General features: G+C 42.0%; 1 protein-coding gene across 5 annotated transcripts in view; it reads right to left on the bottom strand.

Annotated features, from left to right (window-relative positions):
* Positions 1-810: 810 nt before the first annotated feature.
* MTDH (metadherin) overlaps positions 811-21,174 on the bottom strand; it is an 80,049-nt gene continuing 59,685 nt past the window's right edge. For 4 of the 5 annotated variants that reach the window (XM_015145659.3, XM_015145660.3, XM_028852186.2 and 1 more), the window contains 4 exons: positions 15,324-15,431; positions 9,625-9,765; positions 4,016-4,172; positions 1,336-3,053 (listed from right to left, as the gene is read on the bottom strand). In XM_015145659.3, the coding sequence (XP_015001145.2) occupies positions 2,983-3,053; positions 4,016-4,172; positions 9,625-9,765; positions 15,324-15,431 (477 nt within the window). In that variant the 3' untranslated portion in view covers positions 1,336-2,982. 5 annotated transcript variants of the gene reach the window in all.

Below are 21,174 nucleotides of genomic sequence, written 5' to 3'. Positions count from 1 at the left end.
GCATCTTATTCATGCCGCCATAGAATAGGCTCTCTTCCCCTGCTCCTCCCTGAATCACCACCTAGATTTTAGTGCTTTCTGAGTTGATGATGGAAACTAGTTCCTGTTCAGGTGCCAGAAACTTTTTTTTTTTTTTTTTTTTTTTTTTCCTTGAGACCGAGTCTCGCTGTCTTTTATGCTGGAGTGCAGTGGCACGATCTCGGCTCACTGCAACCTCCACCACCGCCCTGGATTCAAGCGATTCTCTGCCTCAGCCTCCCGAGTAGGTGGGATTACAGGCACCCGCTACCATGCCCATCTAATTTTTGCATTTTTATTAGAGATGGGGTTTCACCATATTGGCCAGGCTAGTCTCAAACTCCTGACCTCAGGTGATCCACCTGCCTCGGCCTCCCAAAGTGTTAGGATTACAGGCGTGAACCACTGCGCCTGGCCCAGAAACAGTTTTTATGTCACATAAAGATCTATGAAACAAGGTAAAGGGTAATTAAAATACTTTGTGACAGAGTTTGCACCTCATGCATGTGAAAGAGAATGTAATTAATTTTATCATTTATATAGCTGCCATCTTTTTTGAGACGGAGTCTTGCTCTGTTGCCCAGGCTGGAGAGCAGTGGGGCACGATCTTGGCTTTGCAACCTCTGCCTCCTGGGTTCAAATGATTCTCTGCCTTAGCCTCCTGAATAGCTGGGATTACAGGGGCCCACCACCATGCCCAGCTAATTTTTTTTGTATTTTTAGTAGAGATGGGGTTTCACCCTCTTGGCCAGGCTAGTCTTGAACTCCTGACCTCGTGATCCACCTGCCTTGGCCTCCCAAAGTGCTGGGACTACAGATGTGAGCCATTGCACCCAGTCAGCTGCCATCTCTTAAAACAAAACCCAAGTCCTAGCTCTTGAGCCAGAAAGAATACATAGAGGTATCTCTATACTGGATCCACCTCAAGTTAGCAGTGCATCTCTGCATCTCCACAACACCTTTCTCCTCAAAACATCTGGTGTCTTTAACATCTGGCATAGGTGGTAGAATGGGGAGATACTAGGCTGAAAAAATAAAGTCCAACGTTTGACATAGCCAACAGAATTTTAAGATAAAGAAATGGTGAGGTAGAGTTGAGAGAGTTCAATTATATTGTTGAGCACAGACCATTTGGCACATTCTAAAATTAGATTCCCTATCAAATTCTCCTTTGTGGTACCTTTACAAAGTGCTGACACCTTCAGAATCCTCCAACACCTATGTAAAGCTAACAGAATAAAGTCATTTGAAGAAATCCATCCTTGGCACTTTAGCTATTACCTACCCCCATATTGAAGCAAATAAAAAACAATGCTATCCATTTGCTGAATTTATTTAAACAAGTCAATTTAGAAATACCATAGAATTAAACAAAACTTCTGACATGTAAACATACTGCCATGTTCCTGAAACAGATGTTAACACCTGATAAAAGTTAATAATCTCTTGTTAGGAAAGCTGTCCATTAATAAGGCCAGTCTTCAGCAAAACTAAAACCATTTTGTTTGTTTAGCTTTCCTAGTCTGACAATGCAATACTATTGAACCACAATCAAATATAATGACAACATTGGATGGACAGATCAGTACCATTGGTTACAGCTGTTAAACAGGTTCATTCTTGGCGCCACATAAAAACAATTAAGCCAATCACATCGAATAAATCATGGCTTGTTTTTCTTTATCACAATTCACTAAGTGATGTTAATTATGGTCCTTGTCAAACACGTTTGGTAAAGGCTATTTACAGTGTACATGGCTGAGCATGCACTATTTATAGTTACAAAGATACCTGCCAGTTTATTACAATAGAATTACACAGTGCCTGAAAATGGTGAAACATTTCACACATCATTTAAATCAATATAATTTCAAGCAGGAAACGTTCCTTATTTGACCACAATTGCAATAATTACATGAAAATTCTTATAAAAACATGAATCCCCTTCAAGAAATTGATGCATATTCTACGCACTACAGGTTAAGGCAGTAAAAAAATGTATTCCTGATAACTGGAGGTCTTGACAATGTCAATTAAAGCTGTCTGACTCTAGTTTTTCATTCTCCATCATATACCAAAAGTTTGTGAATGATTTCATTTTTAAAGTCAAAAAAGTATTAGTAACTAAGAAGTGTTGAAGCTGGAAAAAAGTAATTGCTAGGGAAAGGAAAAATGTAAATTGGATTTTGCCTGAAAGTTTTCAAATCATAAACAATAGCATTATTTATGAGTCTAAGCCTTAAATGTATAAAACAAATACATATAGTTCACTTTTCTTAATTTAAAATATACTGTACTTTGAACAATTCAAGTAATGTAAGACTATCAAAAATAACTTCATAAGCCATACAAGTGTCAACTGCATTTTCGGTATTTTAAGAACTTTTAAAAATTGTAAACTAAACCATGACAGTTTAGTTAAACAAATGATAAATGACTTTTTATTTGCACTTGTGATTTCTTTAATACAAATTGCTACCAACAAATATGTAAAGATATGGCAGGTTATGTATTTGATCAAAGCACTTTGATTTAAGCATAAAACAGATTCAAATGGTACAAGTTCTGTGCATAAGATCCAAGGAATTGCTTACTAATTTGTAGGCAACCCTCTTTCTAATCAGAATCCTTTATTCCTCGGCTGCAGATGAGATAGGGCACAATCTGTTGTAAACAGGGCACTGCTGTAAAACCAAGATAATATTCTTAAATTAAGATCGTTCTTGTTCAATTAAAAAGACTTTCCCAAGTGTCTTCCATCACTGAGTATATTCTGCTGACCTCTTAATTTCATAAATTAACTTTCTTTTGATTCCATTTTTATGGTGGTTGTGTCCGCAGTTTTGTTTTAAAAATTGGTTTAAATTTATATAAAACTCTGTACATGTTCACAAATTATTGCATAAACAGCATAATCTTCAAGACAGTGTTTGCAAACACATGTCCAATTCAGGAAAAAAAATTTCACGTTTCTCGTCTGGCTTTTTTCTTCTTTTTTATTTGTTTGGGAGATTCCCAGCTAGTTTCAGACTTGGCTAAAAAGAAAAAGGGGGGAAAATGAAGAAAAAAATTAGGATAGTAAATATTGTTACATCTCAATAATATAAAAGGAGTAACTATGAAAATCTTTTAAAATACTCAAATTTTATGTTTAAGTTTTCAAGCCCTTATTATATATTTTAAGTTATTCTATGTCTTCCTCCCTCCTTTCTTTTCAATGGTATTATTAGGTTGAACAATATGGAATTGCTGATACTCAACCAGTTTTGACCTAAAAAAACTGTTATTTAATACAGCTCAACCTAACTAATAAAAGAGAAAAATGGGTAAAATGGATACTAAAGGTAGCTGAAGAGAGTAAAGGAGGAAAAAAAGCATAGAATAATTTGTAGCCTCAAGAACATGTGCAGAGAAAAAGGGAGAGGGACCAGATAGACAAGCAGGCAGGCACGAAAGTTCTCTCTCTCTCTTCTCAACAATGTATTCTCTCCTTCAGAGGCAGACAGATAGATAGATAGGTTGATCATTTATTTATTTATTGAGTCTCGCTCTGTCACCCAGGCTGGAGTGCAATGGTGCAATCTTGGCTCACTACAACCTCTGTCTCCTGGGTTCAAGCGATTCTCCTGCCTCAGCCTCCCCAGTAGCTGGGATAACAGATGTGCGGCCAGTACACCCAGCTAATTTTTATATTTTTAGTAGAGACTTGGTTTCACCATGTTGGCTAGGCTGGTCTTGAACTTCTGACCTCAAATGATCCACCTGCCTTGGCCTCCCAAAGTGCCGGGATTACAGGTGTGAACCACAGCACCCAGCCTCCTTCAGTTATTTTAACAGCTTGGCCTTCACAACTTAAGTACACAAACGTCCAAAAAATTCAGCATTTTCAAAGGAAGAAAGGGCTACTCTTATTAATCCATTAGACTTTTAAGATCAGAATCTTAACACATGAAAAATGTAAACAGTACAAAGGAACAAAAAAATGAGGATTACTTACTCTGTGAAGGAGGCACACTATTTTGCTTGGTATTTGACTTGGATTTATCTGTCTCTTGTAGAGTTGGCGGCACTTGGGAGGAGCTCTTGTCAGAATCACTTTTTGATAAGATAACAGATGGCTCGGTAGAAGTAGCAGGTGGAAGAGTCTTGATAGGCTATTTTAGGAAAAAATCATCTCAGGTTTTTTGGTGAAATTTTCAAATAAAGTTTAAATATCACAGTAATACTAAGAGGTTGTTTAGCAGCAATTCAATACTAATATGGTTTCCAGATAAGCAATGTAACTCATACCTGCCCTCTAGTGATACGGCCAAATCAATCATCACCCATGACATTTATGAATATATGTTGAGATAAAAATGAAGGTATGAAATTACAAAATGTCTACCGAATTTCAAACAGAAATGAATAATTTCATTTTCATTAACTTTTTTTTGAGGTGGAGTCTCGCTCTGTCGCCCAGGCTGGAGTGCAGTGGCACAATCCAGGCTCACTGCAACCTCTGCCTCCCAGGTTCAAGCAATTCTCCTGCCTCAGCCTCCCGAGTAGCTGGGACTACAGATGCCCGCCACCATGCCCAGCTAACTTTTTTTTTGATTTTTAGTAGAGACAAGGTTTTACCGTGTTAGCCAGGATGGTCTCGATCTCCTGACTTCGTGATCCGCCTGCCTCAGCCTCCCAAAGTGCTGGGATTATAGGTGTGAGCCACCACGCCTGGCCTAACTTTTATATTCTCATGTTTCATTATAAATAAGATGATTTTACACTTTTCTTTTTTGAGACACAGTATCGCTCTGTGGCCTAGCCTAGAGGGCAGAGGCACCAAACAGTTCACTGCAGCCTTGACCTCTGGGTTCAAGCGATCCTCCCACTTCAACCTCCGGAGTAGCTGGGATTATAGGTGTGAACCACTGAGACTGGCTGATTTTATACTTGTTGGTGATTCAATGCTTGTTGTCCATTTCCACCAACTCAGAATGCTTCAAAAATTTTTGTGAAAAACAGAAGGAAAATAGCTAACTTCTGAACTACCAGTAGATGACAACCCCTAATCTCCTTCCCAACAGGTAAGAATTTCTCAAATAGCAGCAGCAACAGCTTCTGTTTCCTACGAGCACACTGTGGTTACTGGTCCTACTGATTCAAGCAATTGGTAACACTCAGGTCCAAATTTTCAGTGTTTTATCCAGTCTGGTAGTGAAATTAGAATGCTTAAGGCAGAGCCTAGATTCTTGAGCCTTACTTCTCTACAGCCTGGAAGCAGAAAAGAGGTAAACTAACTTATTTGCCTCACTGAGGCATATCCATTAATAAATGATCAGGACCTGGTAATGATAAAAACGTCAGTAATCTGGAGTGCCTTCAGGATGTGAGAGATGAGAAGATCATTTCACCTATTAGCTCTATCTGTGATCATTATCCCGAACATAGAAAGAAGGGTAAGTAATGCTTCTCTAGACCCTATTCTTCCAGGCCCCATAGATTCGAGAAAGCAAAATGGGATAAGGATACAAGAGGAAATGGTGTGAGCCCAAGTAATTACTAGGATTCTTTCTTCCTATTCCAGGTATCTGAAGTTGTATTTGTGTGTGTGTGTGTGTGTGTGTGTGTGTGTGTGTGAGAGAGAGAGACAGGATCTCACTCTGTCACCGAGGCTGGAGTGCAGTGGCGTGATCTTCATTCCCTGCAACCTCTGCCTCCTGGGCTCACAAGATCCTCCCATCTCAGTCCCCCAAGTACCTGGGACCACAGGTGCACACCACCACATCCGGCAATTTTTTTGTATTTTTGGTAGAGAGGGGGGTTTCACCATGCTGCCCAGGCTGGTCTCGAACTTCTGAGTGCAAATGACCTACCCATCCGGACCTCCCAAAGTGCTGGGATTACAAGGCATGAGCCACCGTGGCCGGCTCTGAAGTTGTATTTATGTTGCCTAGTCTCTTTACCTTTCTTAGTGTTCCCTGTATTTATTTCATATCCAGAAGTTTTATTATTACTTATTTTTAATCTCCTTTTCCCCTCTATTCTCACTTATCTACATTAAGTCACAGAACGGATCAAATATTCTTCATAAAATGGCTTCTGAAAATGATTTAATATAAAAATGTTGAACAGAGGCCAGGTGCGCTGGTTCATGCCTGTAATCCCAGCACTTTGGGAGGCTGAGGCAGGCTGATCACTTGAGGTCAGGAGTTCGAGACCAGCCTGGCCAACATGGTGAAAACCCGTCTCTACTGAAAATACAAAAATTAGCCAGGGGTGGTGGCGTGCGCCTGTAATCCCAGCTACTCATGAGGCTGAGGCAGGAAAATCGCCTGAACCTGGGAGGTAGAGGTTGCAGTGCGCCGAGATTGCGGAGTGCGTCACTGTAATCCAGCCTGGGCAATAGAGCAAGACTCTGTCTCCAAAAAAAAAAAAAAAAAAAAAAAAAGTCAAATAGACGCTTTGCTATTTATTACACACACACACACACACAAATATATATACATATATATTTACAAGGCCTCACTTTGTCACCCAGGCTGGAGTGCGGTGGCGCAATTACAGCTTATTGCAGCCTCAACTTCCTGGGCTCAAGTGGTCTTCCCACTCAGTCTCCTGAGTAGCTGGGATTACAAGCACACACGATGACAACCAGCTAATTTTTGTGCTTTCTGTAAATACTGAGTCTAGCCATGTTGCCCAGGCTGGTCTCTAACTCCTGGACTCAAGCAATCCTCCTGCCTTGGCCTCCCAAAGTGTTGGGATTACAGGCATGAGCCACTGCACCTAGTTCCTTATTTATTCATGAGATGGAGTCTCTTTGTCACCCAGGCTAGAGTATAGTGGCGTGATCTTGGCTCACTGCAACCTCCGCCTCCCAGGTTCAAGCGATTGTCCTGCCTCAGCCTCCTGAGTAGCTGGGATTACAGGTGTGTGCCACCACACCTGGCTACTTTTTGTATTTTCAGTAGAGACAGGGTTTCACGTATCTGTCAGGCTGGTCTCAAACTCCTAATCTCATGATCCGCCTGCCTCAGCCTCCCAAAGTGCTGGGATTACAGGCATGAGCCACCACGCCCGGCCTTTGCCATTTATTATATTGAGACTGTAGCCCAGGTGTGGTGGCTCACACCTGTAATCCCAGCACTTTGGGAGGCTGAGGTGGGAGGACTGCTTGAGTCCAGGAGTTTCAGATCAGCCTGAGAAACATGGTGAGACCCTGTCTCTATAAAAAATACAAAAATTAGCTGGGTGTGGTGGTGTGCACCTGTAGTCCCAGCTACTCGGGAGGCTGAGACAGGAGGATCACTTGAACCCGGGAGGTAGAGGCTGCAGTGAGCTAAAACTGCGCCACTGTACTCTAGCCTGGGTGACAGAGCAAGACTCTGTTAGAAAAAACAACAAACAAACAAACAAACAAATCTCCCAAGACTGCATCGTTTTATCTCAAAATACGCATAGGGAAATAAAAGCATCAACTCTAAATAAGGAGTATTATTAAAAATGTTTTAGTACAAGACAGTTACAAATTCACTTTTCTTTTTTTTTTCTTTTTTTTTTGAGACGGAGTCTCGCTCTGTCACCCAGGCTGGAGTGCAGTGGCCGGATCTCAGCTCACTGCAAGCTCCGCCTCCCGGGTTCACGCCATTCTCCTGCCTCAGCCTCCCGAGTAGCTGGGACTACAGGCGCCTGCCACCTCGCCCGGCTAAGTTTTTGTATTTTTAGTAGAGACGGGGTTTCACTGTGTTACCCAGGATGGTCTCGATCTCCTGACCTCGTGATCCGCCCGTCTCGGCCTCCCAAAGTGCTGGGATTACAGGCTTGAGCCACCGCGCCCGGCTACAAATTCACTTTTCTAGCAGTAACTCAAGTTTCTTGTCTAAAGCTGTTCCACTAAATATGTAAGCTCCCAAGGGCAGGTGGTTTTTGGTCTGTTTTGTTATCTGCTGTATCCCCGCACTTCAAATAGAGTATGGTACGCAGTAGGTTCTCAATACATTTTTTCTGAATAATAAACCAGGTGCCGGGCACGGTGGCTCATGCCTGTAACCCCAGCTCTTAGGGAGGCAGAGGTGGGAGGACAGCTTGAGCCCAGGAGCTCAAGACCTGCCTAGGCAATATAGCGAGACCCTGTTCTCCACAAAAAGGTGAAAAAAAAAAAAAAGCGCAAATAAACCAGGCAACTCTAGTAGAATTTAATATATATATATATTTTTGAGATGGCGTCTCACTCTGTTGCCCAGGCTGGAGTGTGGTGGCGCGATCTTGGCTCACTGTAACCTCCGCCTCCCGGGTTCAAGGAGTTCTCCTGCCTCAGCCTCTCAGGTAGCTGGGACTACAAGTGCCTGCCACCACGCCCAGCCAATTTTTGTATTTTTAGTAGAGACGGGGTTTCACCATATTGGCCAGGCTGGTCTCAAACTCCTGACCTTGTGATCCACCCACCTTGGCCTCCCAAAGTGCTGGGATTACAGGCGTAAGCCACTGTACCCAGCCCTAAATTTATTTTAATATGGTGTAATTAATTTACCCAATTAGAAATCAGATTTTGTGTCGCCAACATAGGCCTTTTATAAAATGGTCCCTTCTACCATACAGATAGCTTCCATAGAAGGCACATCTTTCAAAAGCCTATGACCAAGTTTTAAACAAATGTTCCATTTTGGGAGGCTGAATCATAGTGGTATTATATACATATATTGGGGGAAAATGAAACCAATCGTATTTTCTCTAAGCTATCTATCCCTTGTATGCCTAGATATTTAGCAGGAGAAAATACAGTACAGTGGTTCTTGATTTCACTACTGATAGTTATGTGACTCTGGGCAAGTTATTCAACTTCTCTAGCTTCATTTATAAAATGCATCTTACCTTTCTCTTGGGATTGTTTCGAAGACTAAATTAGTCATTATATTTTAAATGGTTAGCACAGTGCTTAAAACATTATTTATGATAAAATACTTGAGTCAACAAAACTTTATTATGCTTTATTTATTTATTTATTTTGAGACAGTGTCTCGCTCTGTTGCCCAAGCCAGAGTGCAGTGGCATGATCTTGATTCACTGCAACCTCTGCCTCTCAGGTTCAAGCGATTCTCCTGCCTCAGCCTCCTAAGTAGCTGGGGTTACAGGCACCCGCCACCACACCTGGTTAATTTTTGTGTTTTTAGTAGACACGGGGTTTCACCATGTTAGTCAGGCTGGTCTCGAACTCCTGACCTCAGGTGATCTGACCACCTCGGCCTCCCAAAGTGCTGGGATTACAGGCATGAGCCACTGTGCCCGGCCAAAACTTTGTTACTTTTTTTTTTTTTTTTTAAAAGATGGAGTCTTGCACTGTTGCCCAGGCTGTAGTGCAATGGCACGATCTCGGCTCACAGCAACTTTCACCTCCTGAGTTCAAGCGATTCTCCTGCCTCAGCCTCCCAAGTAACTGGGATTACAGGCTCCCGCCACCACGCCCAGCTAATTTTTTGTATTTTTAGTAGAGACAGGGTTTTGCTATGTTGGCCAGGCTGGTCTCGAACTCCTGACCTCATGATCTGCCTGCCTTGGCCTCTCAAAGTGCTGGGATTACAGGTGTGAGCCACTGTGCCCGGCAACTTTATTATTCTTAAAAATTACCTGGCTATTTTTGATGAGTACTTCGGCTGGATCACTAGTGCTTATGGTCTTCAAGGAAAAAGCTTTCTCCTGTTTTGGACGGGTTTTAGAGGTATTCACTGGAAGCTCTTCTCTAATCTCTTTTTCTAATTCTTCTGTGTCCTATAGAGAAAAACAATCTATTAGATTATATAAATCATTCATTCTTCATTAATTAAAATCTATGGTGGTGTATGGCTGTAATCCCAGCACTTTGGGAGGCGGAGGTGGGTGAATTGCTTGAGCTCAGGAATTCAAGACCAGCCTGGGCAACATGGTGAAACCATTTCTACAAAAATACAAAAATTAGTCACATGTGGTGGTGTGCACATGTAGTCCCAGTTACTCAGGAGGCTGAGGAGGGAGGACTACTTGAGCCTGAGAGATCGAGGCTGCAGTGAACTGTGATCACACCACTGTACTCCAGGCTGGGTGACTCTGTCTCAAAAAAACACAAAAAACCCCCCAAAACTACAAAAACACAAAAATTAGCCAAGCATGGTGGTGCATTCCTTTAATCCCAGATACTTAGGAAGAGGCACAAGAATTGCTCGAGCCCGGGAAGTGAAGGTTGCAGTGAGCCGAGATCGCACCACTGCATTCCAGCCTGGTCAACAGGGGGAAACTCCGTCCCAAAAAAAACCACAAAAACACTTCACTTAACAATTTCAAGGAATAAAATGTTTATACATAAGTTAATTTTCAAGATAAATTAAGCTTACACAGTAGAAAGGGCATAGACAGGAAATTCCTATTTTGGCCATGCCACAATCTAGCTACAAAATCTCGGGGACAGCTGGGCGCAGTGGCTCACGCCTGTAATCCCAGCACTTTGGGAGGCTGAGGCAGGCAGATCACCTGAGGTCAGGAGTTCAAGACCAGCCTGGCCAACATGGTGAAACCCTGTCTCTACTAAAAATACAAAAATTAGCTGGGTGTGGTGGCGCATGTCTGTAATCCCAGCTATTTGGGAGGCTGAGGCATGAGAACTGCTTGAACCTGGGAGGCGGAGGTTGCAGTGAGACAAGATCTCGTCACTGCACTCCAGCCTGGGCAACATGGTAAAACTCTATCTCTACTAAAAATACAAAAATTAGGCTGGGCGTGGTGGCTCATGCCTGTAATCCCAGCACTTTGGGAGGCCAAGGTGGGCGGATCACTTGAGGTCAGGAGTTGAAGACCAGCCTGGCCAACATGGTGAAACCCTGTTTCTACTAAAAATACAAAAATTATCCAGTAATGGTGGTACATGCCTGTAATCCCAGCTACTTGGGAGGCTGATGCATGATAATAGATTGAACCTGGGAGGTGAAGGTTGCAGTGAGCCAAGATCGCGCCACTGCACTCCAGCCTGGGTGACAGAGTGAGAGATCTTGTCTCAAAAACAAACAAACATCTCAGGGACAAGTCACTTAGTTTCCCCAAACCTCAGTTTCCTCAACTGTAAGGTAAAATTTACCCTATCTAAAAACTCATATAAGCTTTAAGATTTCCATTTTTTGAGGGGTATAAAAATTTATTATACATAAAGAATATCACCACTAACAAATGCAGACAGGCCAAGACACTATGGTACAGGGTGGAGGACGGCTAGCCCTTTGGAAAGTGAAAGGTTTGGGTGGCGTGGGCCTCATGCCACTCTGATTAATCAGGAGACGGGAGGGCACATGCCAAACACCACAAGACATCAAGGCAGCAAGATTTCCATTCTTAGATTTTCAAACTTTCACGAAGTTTCAGCAAAATAATTCTAGAGCACATTATATGCTTAGGTATGTAAAGTAAACATGAACTAGAATATATTTAATAGAAACATTCCTGTATTTTTCTTTGGCAAATGCATCCATATAAAATGGAAGTTCTTTTTAACAAATGGCTAAGATGATCTTAATGTTCTTCTAACACTAATATTCTATTCTATGATATTTATTCAGTATAGTAGTGGGTTTAGATAGTCAAAATTTTCTATATATTTAGGCTGAGCAGATAGCTTTGGAAGTATGTGTGTGAAGTCTATAATCTCACAAAGTTTTTCAAAGTTTTGCAGTCTTACAAATTCAGAAGACATCAATTTATTTCCATCCTAAGTTGAATTCAACAGTGAAAGACCCCATCAGCCACGCATGAACACCAAAAAGGACTTTGGGTCTGGTGTGGTAGCTTGCATCTGCAATCCCAGCACTTTGTCAAGGAGCCAAGGCAGGAGGACTGTTTGAGCCCAGGAGTCTGGGATAGCCTGTGTAACACAGGGAAATGCTGTCTCTACAACAAAATAAAAAAAAAATTAGCTGGGCATGGTGGTGCCTGCCTGTAGTCCTAGTTACTTGGGAGGTTGAAGCAAGAAAGCAAGAGGGTCCCTTGAGTCCAGGAGGTCGAGGCTGCAGTGAGCTGTGATGAAGTCACTGTATTCCAGCCTGGCAACAGAATGGAATGTCTCAAAAAACAAACAAAACAAAACAAAAAGAAACAACAATATAACTTTTTTTTTTTTTTTTTTTGAGACAGAGTCTCACTCTGTTGCCCAGGCTGGAGTGTAGTGGCGCAATCTCAGCTCACTGCAAGCTGCGATTCTCCTGCCTCAGCTTCACAAGTAGCTGGGACTACAGGCGCCAGCTACCACACATGGCTAATTTTTGTATTTTTAGTAGAGATGGGGTTTCACCATGTTGGCCAGGATGGTCTCGAACTCCTGACCCTGTGATCCACTTGCCCTGGCCTCCCAAAGTGCTGGGATTACAGGCGTGAGCCACGGCACCCAGTCTTTTTTTTTTAAGATGGAGTTTCACTCTTGTTGCCCAGGCTGGAGTGCAATGGCGCAATCTTGGCTCACTGCAACCTCTGCCTCCTGGGTTCAAGTGATTCACCTGCCTCAGCCCCCCGAGTAGCTGGGACTACAGGCGCATGCAACCACCCCCGGTTAATTCTGTATTTGTAGTAGAGGCGGGGTTTCTCCATGTTGGTCAGGCTGGTATTGAATTCCTGACCTCAGGTGATCTGCCCGCCTCGGCCTCCCAAAGTGCTGGGATTATAGGCATGAGCCACTGCACCCAGTCATAACCTTTTATTAGTAGGATATATGTGCTATGTACTCAGCATAGAACTTCATGGATATCTAATTCTCCAAACAACTTATGCAGTTATGTAACTTGTGCAAGGTAAAAAAGAATGACAGAACAAGATTCAGAATATAGATCTGATTCTAAACCTAGAATACTCATTCATTATATTTTTAAAAACACAGCCAACATTTTAAAAAGGATAATCAGAATACCAAAGAAACGTTCATGTTAATGACCTTTGCCAATACATGAAACATTTCAGAATACATCCTACAAAATTTCTTTTAAAAGGAACTCAACTAATCCACAATCCACAAAATTATCATTAGTAAATACTCTAAGTCAAAGAAACTCAAGAAGAACTTGGCTAAAATGGTTTTCAGGTAGTACTACTAACAAAGGATAGATGTAACATTTCTCATCTCCCAGCTCCAGCTAACAAGAACCGCATACCTATCATATAGTTTTAGTTTGTTCATATCCATTGATCTTAGCTATGTTACAACTTTAATGCCCATCCATTTTTACTACTGAAAAAGTAAGTGTTGATAATAAGCTTGTATCATTTATGAGGGCTTGTATTTCCCACAATAAAAAATAACTGAATACATATTTCTTTAAAAAGCCATGTAGAAACTTCTTCCAAAAACAGTAAGTGGCTGGGCTTGGTGGCTCACACCTGTAATCCCAGCACTTTGGGAGGCTGAGGTGGGAAGATCACTTGAAGCCATATCACTTGAGACCAGACCAGCTTGGCCAACATGGTGAAATCCCCTCTCTACTAAAAATACAAAAATTAGCTGGGTGTGGTGGCTCATGCCTGTAATCCCAGCTACTTGGAAGGCTGAGGCAGGAGAATCACTTGAACCTGGGAGGCGGAGGTTACAGTGAGGTGATACTGTGCCACTGCACTCCAGCTGGGGCGACACAGTGAGACTCTGTCTCAAAAATAAATAAGGCTGGGCGCGGTGGTTCATGCCTATAATTCCAGCACTTTGGGAGGCCGAGTTGAGCGGATCACTTGAGGCCAGATCACCTGAGACCAGCCTGGCTAACATGGCGAAAGCCTGTCTCTACTAAAAATACAAAAATTAGTCAGGCGTGGTGGCATGTGCCTGTAATCCTAGCTACTTGGGAAGCTGAGGCAAGAGAATCGCTTGAACCCGGGAGGCAGAGGCTGCAGTGAGCTGAGATTGCACTACTGTACTCCAGCCTGGGCAACAGAACCAGACTCTGTCTCAAAAAATAAATAATAAAAAAAAAAAAGATAAACAAATAGAACAGTAAGTAGGAAAAACTACTATGTGGTCTATCCCTAGAAATTGCGGCTCCCTGTCTCCTACATTTGAACAATTAATTACAGTTATAGTAAGGAATACAAATTTTTTTTTTTTTTTGAGACGGAGTCTCGCTGTGTCGCCCAGGCTGGAGTGCAGTGGCCGGATCTCAGCTCACTGCAAGCTCTGCCTCCCGGGTTTTTACGCCATTCTCCTGCCTCAGCCTCCCGAGTAGCCGGGACTACAGGCGCCCGCCACCACGCCCGGCTATTTTTTTGTATTTTTTAGTAGAGACGGGGTTTCACCGTGTTAGCCAGGATGGTCTCGAACTCCTGACCTCGTGATCCGCCCATCTCGGCCTCCCAAAGTGCTGGGATTACAGGCTTGAGCCACCGCGCCCGGCCTACAAATATTTTAAGAAGTTATAACGTAACAGTATTAGTGCTTTAAAAAAAACTAATATGTTTCTAATAATCTGATACATTTGAAATTAAAATACTTTTTTTTTTTGAGACAGGGTCTTGCTCTGTGACCCAGGCTGGAGTACAATAGTGTGATTTTGGCTCACTGCAAGTTCTGCCTCCCGGGCGCAAGTGATCCTCTCACCTCAGCTTCCTGAGTAGTTGGGGCTACAAGCGTATGCCACCATGCCTGGCTAATTTTTGTAGAGACAGGGTTTTGCCATGTTGCCCAGGCTGGTCTCAAACTCCTGGACTGAAGCAAACCTCCCACCTTGGCCTTCCAATGTGCTGGGATTACAGGTGTCAGCCATTGTGCCCGGTTAAAATTTCATCTCTGACTTCATTTTTAGTATAATTTACTTTTTTCCCCCCAGATAGGAGAGATCAAAGAAAAAGAAAAAAAAGAAAATGTATGAGTGATGGAAAGAGAAAATGTCTGTTGGGTAGCTGTCAAAAAAGAAGGAAAGGATACTACTAAGTGAAATAACCAGCAAACTCAAAGTCAAGTGAAAGACTCCACTTGTTATACACATGGTTTTTCTATGTGTGCTAAATGTTACTTTCCAGTTACTCAAAAGGAATTTTTGCATGTGTAAAATACTGTATATCTTTTCCCATTTCACCATTATATAATTAAAAAATGCATGAATAATTTGGAATTTTAATTATTTTTGACTTTAGCAACACCTTTAACATGAATTTTTTGAGCAATAACATTTATTACAATAAGATGAATTGAATATGTAAAACATTCCATGACTTTCCAAATAAACATGATGTCTCATACTGTCTTTTATCTCTATATATTCTTAGCATCTGTACCTCATCTTTTCACATTTTAAGCAGGAGGCGCTTAATGAATCCTTGTTGTTTTGACATTTTACCTGTGCGTGAGAGTTATCTTCACCTTGCTTCTTCTTTTTCTTTTTTTTCTTTTTGGATTTCCCAGTTGGAAGAGCTCCCTCTCCCTTTTCTTTATCATCATCTGAGACCTTAGGTTAAAAGCAAAAATATTAAAGAGAACCAAATGGTTATATTTCCATTATTTAGAAAATTATTATGAAATAATTTCATTCATTAGGTACAGTCTTCGTTTCCCAAAATCTAAATAAAAACTAGTAATAAGTAATAAAACGGATCAAGAACTACCTACTTAAAAAATAACAAAATACATGGAACCTCATTCTCTCAGTGTGTCTATGTCACCCATCACTCACTGCAACATAGAGAGCTGTGTAAACTTTAGTGTTTTAAAAACTCACTGAATAGGTAATTCTATTTTGAAGTTCAAATGTAGTGCAATTTGCATTAAAATTTATCTGACCCTGTTAAGAGAATGAAATAACAAGCTACACAATGGGGGAATATATTTGCAAGCCATATAGTTCCACCCATGGAACTAGTATCCATACAATATAAGGAACACTCAAATTAAAAAAAAAAATCCCCTTAGAAAATAAGCAAAAGACATGAACAGACAAATGTTCTTTCACCCAAGACCATATACAGATGGCAAAAAAACACATGGAAAAAAGCTCAACTCCATTTGCTATGAGGCAAATGCATATTAAAACCACAATGAGTTATCACTATACACCTATTAGAACTGCTAAAATAAAAAACAGTGACAACTGCAAATTTAGGTGAGGATACAGAAAAACCAGTTTCTTAAAATACTAAAATATGCAACTATCATAATACCCAGAGATTGTACTCTTGGGCATTCATCCTAGAGAAATGAAAACTTATGTTTAGACAGAGACTTCTGAAAGCCTACATATTTAGCAGCTTTATTCATAATAGTCTCAAACTGGAAAGGACCCATATGTCCTTCAATAGGTAAATGGTTAAAGAAACTGAGGTACATCCACACCATGGAATATCACTCAGCAGTAAAAAGGTACAACTACCGATACATACAACAACCTGGATGAATCTCCAGAGAATTATGTTGAGTGAAAACAAAACAAACAAACAAAAAAACATACAAAGGTCAGGAGCAGTGGCTGAAGCCTGTAATCCCAGCACTTTGGGAGGCCAGGGCGGGTGGATCCCCTGAAGTCAGGAGTTCAAGAGCAGCCTGACCGCTATGGTGAAACCCTGTCTCTACTAAAAATAAAAAAATTAGCTGGGCCTGATGGCATGCACCTGTAATCCCAGCTACTCGGGAGGCTGAGATGGGAGAACTGCTTGAACCCAGGAGGCGGAGGCTGCAGTGAGCCGAGATCATTTCACTGCACTCCAGCCTGGGTAACAGAGCAAGACTCCATCTCAATCAAACCAACAAACAAAAACCATAGCAAAAGGATATATACATACGTGTGTGTGTGTGTGTGTGTGTGTGTCTCCCTCTCTCTCTCTATATAATATATAATTCCATTAATAAAACATTCTTGAAATGATAAATGTTCTGTATCTTGATTGCATCAATGTAAACATGCCACTTGTGAAAAGGCAGTTCCCTCTTATTCGCAGTTTTTCTTTCTGCAGTTTCAGTTACCTGAGGTCAACCTCAGTCTGATATTAAAGTACTTTGAAAGAGACAGAAAGTGAGAGAGACCACATTCACAAACATCTATTACAGTAAATTTTATAACTGTTTTATTTTATGATTACTGTTGTTAATCTTTTACTAATTTACAAATTAAACTTTATCAGAGGTATGTATAGGAAAAAGCATAGTATACGTAGGGTTTGACACTGGTTTCAGGCATCCACTGGGAGTCTTGGAATGTATCCCCTGTGTATAAGTGGAGGTGGGGAGCGGTGGGGATGGCTACTGCATGACTGTACAGTATTATGGTTTTTTAACATGTTACTACTGGAGAAAACTGGATAGAAGGGGTACAGGGGATCACTCTGTTTCATTCCTGTCTGGTTTGGTTTTTTTTTTTTTTTTCAAGACAGCGTCTTGCTCCGTTGCCCAGGCTGGAGTACAGTGGTGCAATCAAGGCTCACTGCACAGCCTTGACCTCCTGATCCTCTTGCCTTAGCCACTTGAGGAGCTGGGACTATAGGCTGATTTTTCTGTTTTTTTTTTTTTTTTAAATATTAGAGATAGGGTCTTGCTATGTTGTACAGGCTAGTCTCAAACATGTGGGCTCAAGTGATCCTCCTAGCTTGGTCTTCCGAAGTGCTGGGATTACAGGCGTGAGCCACCGTGCCTGGCCTGTATTATTTCTTTCTTTTTTTTTTTTTTTTTGAGACGGAGTCTCGCTCTGTCGCCCAGACTGGAGTGCAGTGGCCAGATCTCCGCTCACTGCAAGCTCCGCCTCCCAGGTTTACGCCATTCTCCTGCCTCGGCCTCCTGAGTAGCTGGGGCTACAGGCACCTGCCACCTCGCCCGGCCAGTTTTTTTTGTATATTTTAGTAGAGACGGGGTTTCACCGGGTTAGCCAGGATGGTCTCGATCTCCTGACCTCGTGATCTGCCCGTCTCGGCCTCCCAAAGTGCTGGGATTACAGGCTTGAGCCACCGCGCCTGGCTTGTATTATTTCTTGTAACTGCATTTGAATCTACAATTATCTCAAAATAAAAGGTTTAATTTAAATAACTGAATTTGAGAAGTCATGTCATTGAAAATAGCATTCTGCAGGACAAAAAAATACCTATCAAGTTAGCACTGTTATGTTAATATTCATAATGATGCAGAGGCCATGCCAATCTTCTTTGTATCTTATCTTTCTATTTATTTTTTGGAGATGGAGTCTTGCTCTGTTGCCCAGGATGGAGTGCAATGGTGCCATCTTGGCTCACTGCAACCTCCACCTCCCGGGTTCAAGCAATTCCCCTGCCTCAGTCTCCCAAGTAGCTGGGATTACAGGTGCACACCACCATGCCCAGCTAATTTTTCTATTTTTAGTAGAGGCAGGGTTTCACCTTGTTGGTCAGGCTGGTCTTGAACTCCTGACCTCAGGTGATCCACCCACCTTGGCCTCCTAAAGTGCTGGGATTACAGGCATGAGACACTGTGCCCGGCCTTATTCTTTTATTTTTTTTTTTTTGAGATAGTCTCACTCTGTTGCTCAGGCTGGAGTGAAGTGGCTCACTGCAACCTCTGCCTCCCAGTTCAAGTGAGTCTTGTGCCTCAGCCTCCTGAGTAGCTGGGATTACAGGTGCACACCGCCATGTCCAGCTAATTTTTTTTTGTATTTTTAGTAGAGACAGGGTTTCACCATGTTAGCCAGGCTGGTCTCAAACTCCTGACCTCGGGTGATCTGCCCACCTTGGCCTCCCAAAGTACTGGGATTACAGGTGTGAGCCACTGCACCTGGCCTCAATTTTAGTGTATGTGCTGCTGAAGTAAGCACTGTAGTTTAACTTTCTACGGAAAAATGCTGTTTGTTTATTCTCACAAATGACAACCTAGATTCCTAGACTATCTTTACAGGAAGAGATGATTCTAAGTAGCTGCCATTTCTCTGCTCAGCACTATAGTCACTATAATGATTTTGGTGGTCTCACAAACTACCAAATAGGTTACAGAAATTACAAGCAGATGGAAAAACAAAACAAAATCTGGCATAAACTTAGCTAAGAGATTTTCAGTCTAGGCTGGCTGGCTACCAGTTGTGCAGAAATGTCCCTAGAAGTTTTCACCACAAGCTGTTTCAAGGTCTTGTAATGATTAAAATGCCATATGAACAGATCCATGCCATGAATGATACTCAGGTCACAAGAACTTTCTTCAGTCAGCTTACCACTTCGTTATAATCCAACCATGAAAGAAATGTAGTTCCCCATGGCAAAATACTATTTTTGTTAATGGGAAGATGCTGAAATCAGCTCTACATCTTTTAAGTCCCATGAAAGAGTTGAGATTTTGATAAATGTATTTTAAATCTTTAAATAAAAAGGACATTACTGATAAATTTCAAATTCCTTTATACCACTTCCCAATCCCATTTTCACACTCCCTTCCCAGTGGTAACCAAAATTGTGAACAATTTCTGTGTCTATCCAATCAATTTTTCTATAAATTTATTTGTATCCACATATAAAAATTTATAAATGACATATTCTATCTTTTTATAACTTGCTCATCATTCAGTATGTTGAAATTCCATTCGTAATGCTAATAATGTAGCTTTAGTTCATTTTTAACTTTTTTTTTTTTTTTTGAGACGGAGTCTGTCTCTGTCGCCCAGGCTGGAGTACAGTGGCGCAATCTCGGCTCACTGCAAGCTCTGCCTCCCGGGTTCACACCATTCTCCCGCCTCAGCCTCCAGAGTAGCTGGGACTACAGGCGCCTGCCACCACAACTGGCTAATTTTTTGTGTTTTTAGTAGAGACGGGGTTTCACTGTGTTAGCCAGGATGGTCTCGATCTCCTGACCTCGTGATCCGCCCACCTTGGCCTCCTAAAGTGTAGGGATTATAGGCATTAGCCACTGTGCCTGGCCTCATTTTTAACTTCTAATATGCCATTGTATAAACATATCACATCTTTCCATTCCCCAACTGATGAACATTTTGATGACAGCTCACTTTTGCTTAGAAATGTAAAAGGTAATTTCTGAATATATTCAGAAAAAGAATTCCTATGATGTATGATAAAGTCTTTACTCCATTCATGGGTTCTATTGTGTTAAATGTCCAACAAACATCTGAATGATTACTATGTATTAAGGTACTATACATTAAGATATTGTACTAAGAAGTCGTTTTGTAGGTCCAATCTAAAACCCCTTTCTCCGCTGTTGACTTTCATATTGCCTGTTACCTGTCCCCCTCTACATTTATTTACCCCTCCTTCTACCATTAGTATTATATCTGTTTTTTTTGAAATGGAGTCTCGCTCTGTCGTCCAGGCTGGAGTGCAGTGACGCAACCTTGGCTCAATGCAACCTCTGCCTCCCGGGTTTAAGCAATTCTTTGCCTCAGCCTCATGAATAGATGGGATTACAGGTGCCTGCCACCATGCCCAGCTAATTTTTGTATTTTTAGTAGAGACGGGGTTTCACCATCTTGGCCAGGCTGGTCTTGTACTCCTGACCTTGTGATCCACCCACCTTGGCCTCCCAAAGTGGGAGCCACCATGCCCGGCCTATATCCTGTTTTAAAGACCAATCCTGGCTGGGTGCAGTGGCTCATGCCTGTAAATCCCAGCACTTTGGGAGGCCGAGGTGGCGGATCACTTGAGGTCAGGAGTTTGAGACCAGCCTGGCTAACATGGCAAAAACCTGTCTCTACTAAAAGTTTATACAAAAATTAGCTGGGCGTAGTGATGCATGCCTGCAATCCCGGCTACTCAGGAGGCTGAGGAGGGAGAATCACTTGAACCTGGGAGGTGGAGGTTGCAGCGAGCCGAGATCGTGCCACTGCACTCTAGCCCGGGAGACAGGGCGAAACTCCATCTCAAAAAAAAAAAACAAAAAACAAACAAACAAAAAAGGCCTGGCATGGTGGCTCTACTAAATATACAAAAATTAGCCAGGCATAGTGGCAGGCTAATTTGTAATCCCAACTACTCAGGAGGCTGAGGTAGGAAAACTGTTTGAATATGGGACGCAGAGGTTGCAGTGAGCCGAGATCATGCCACTGCACTCCAGCCTGGGCGGCAGAATGAGAATGTCTCAAAAAAAAAAGAAAGAAAAAAAGAAAGAAAAAAGACTGCTGGCTGGGCGCGGTGGCTCACACCTGTAATCCCAGCACTTTGGGAGGCCGAGGTGGGTGGAACACCTGAGGTGAGGAGTTCGAGACCAGCCTGACATACATGTAGAAACCCCATCTCTAC

The sequence above is a fragment of the Macaca mulatta genome, chromosome 8, assembly GCF_049350105.2.
Source record: "Macaca mulatta isolate MMU2019108-1 chromosome 8, T2T-MMU8v2.0, whole genome shotgun sequence".
Classification (NCBI taxonomy): domain Eukaryota; kingdom Metazoa; phylum Chordata; class Mammalia; order Primates; family Cercopithecidae; genus Macaca; species Macaca mulatta.
Note: the sequence above shows the minus strand (reverse complement) of the source record. Positions and strands in the feature narration are given on the sequence as shown.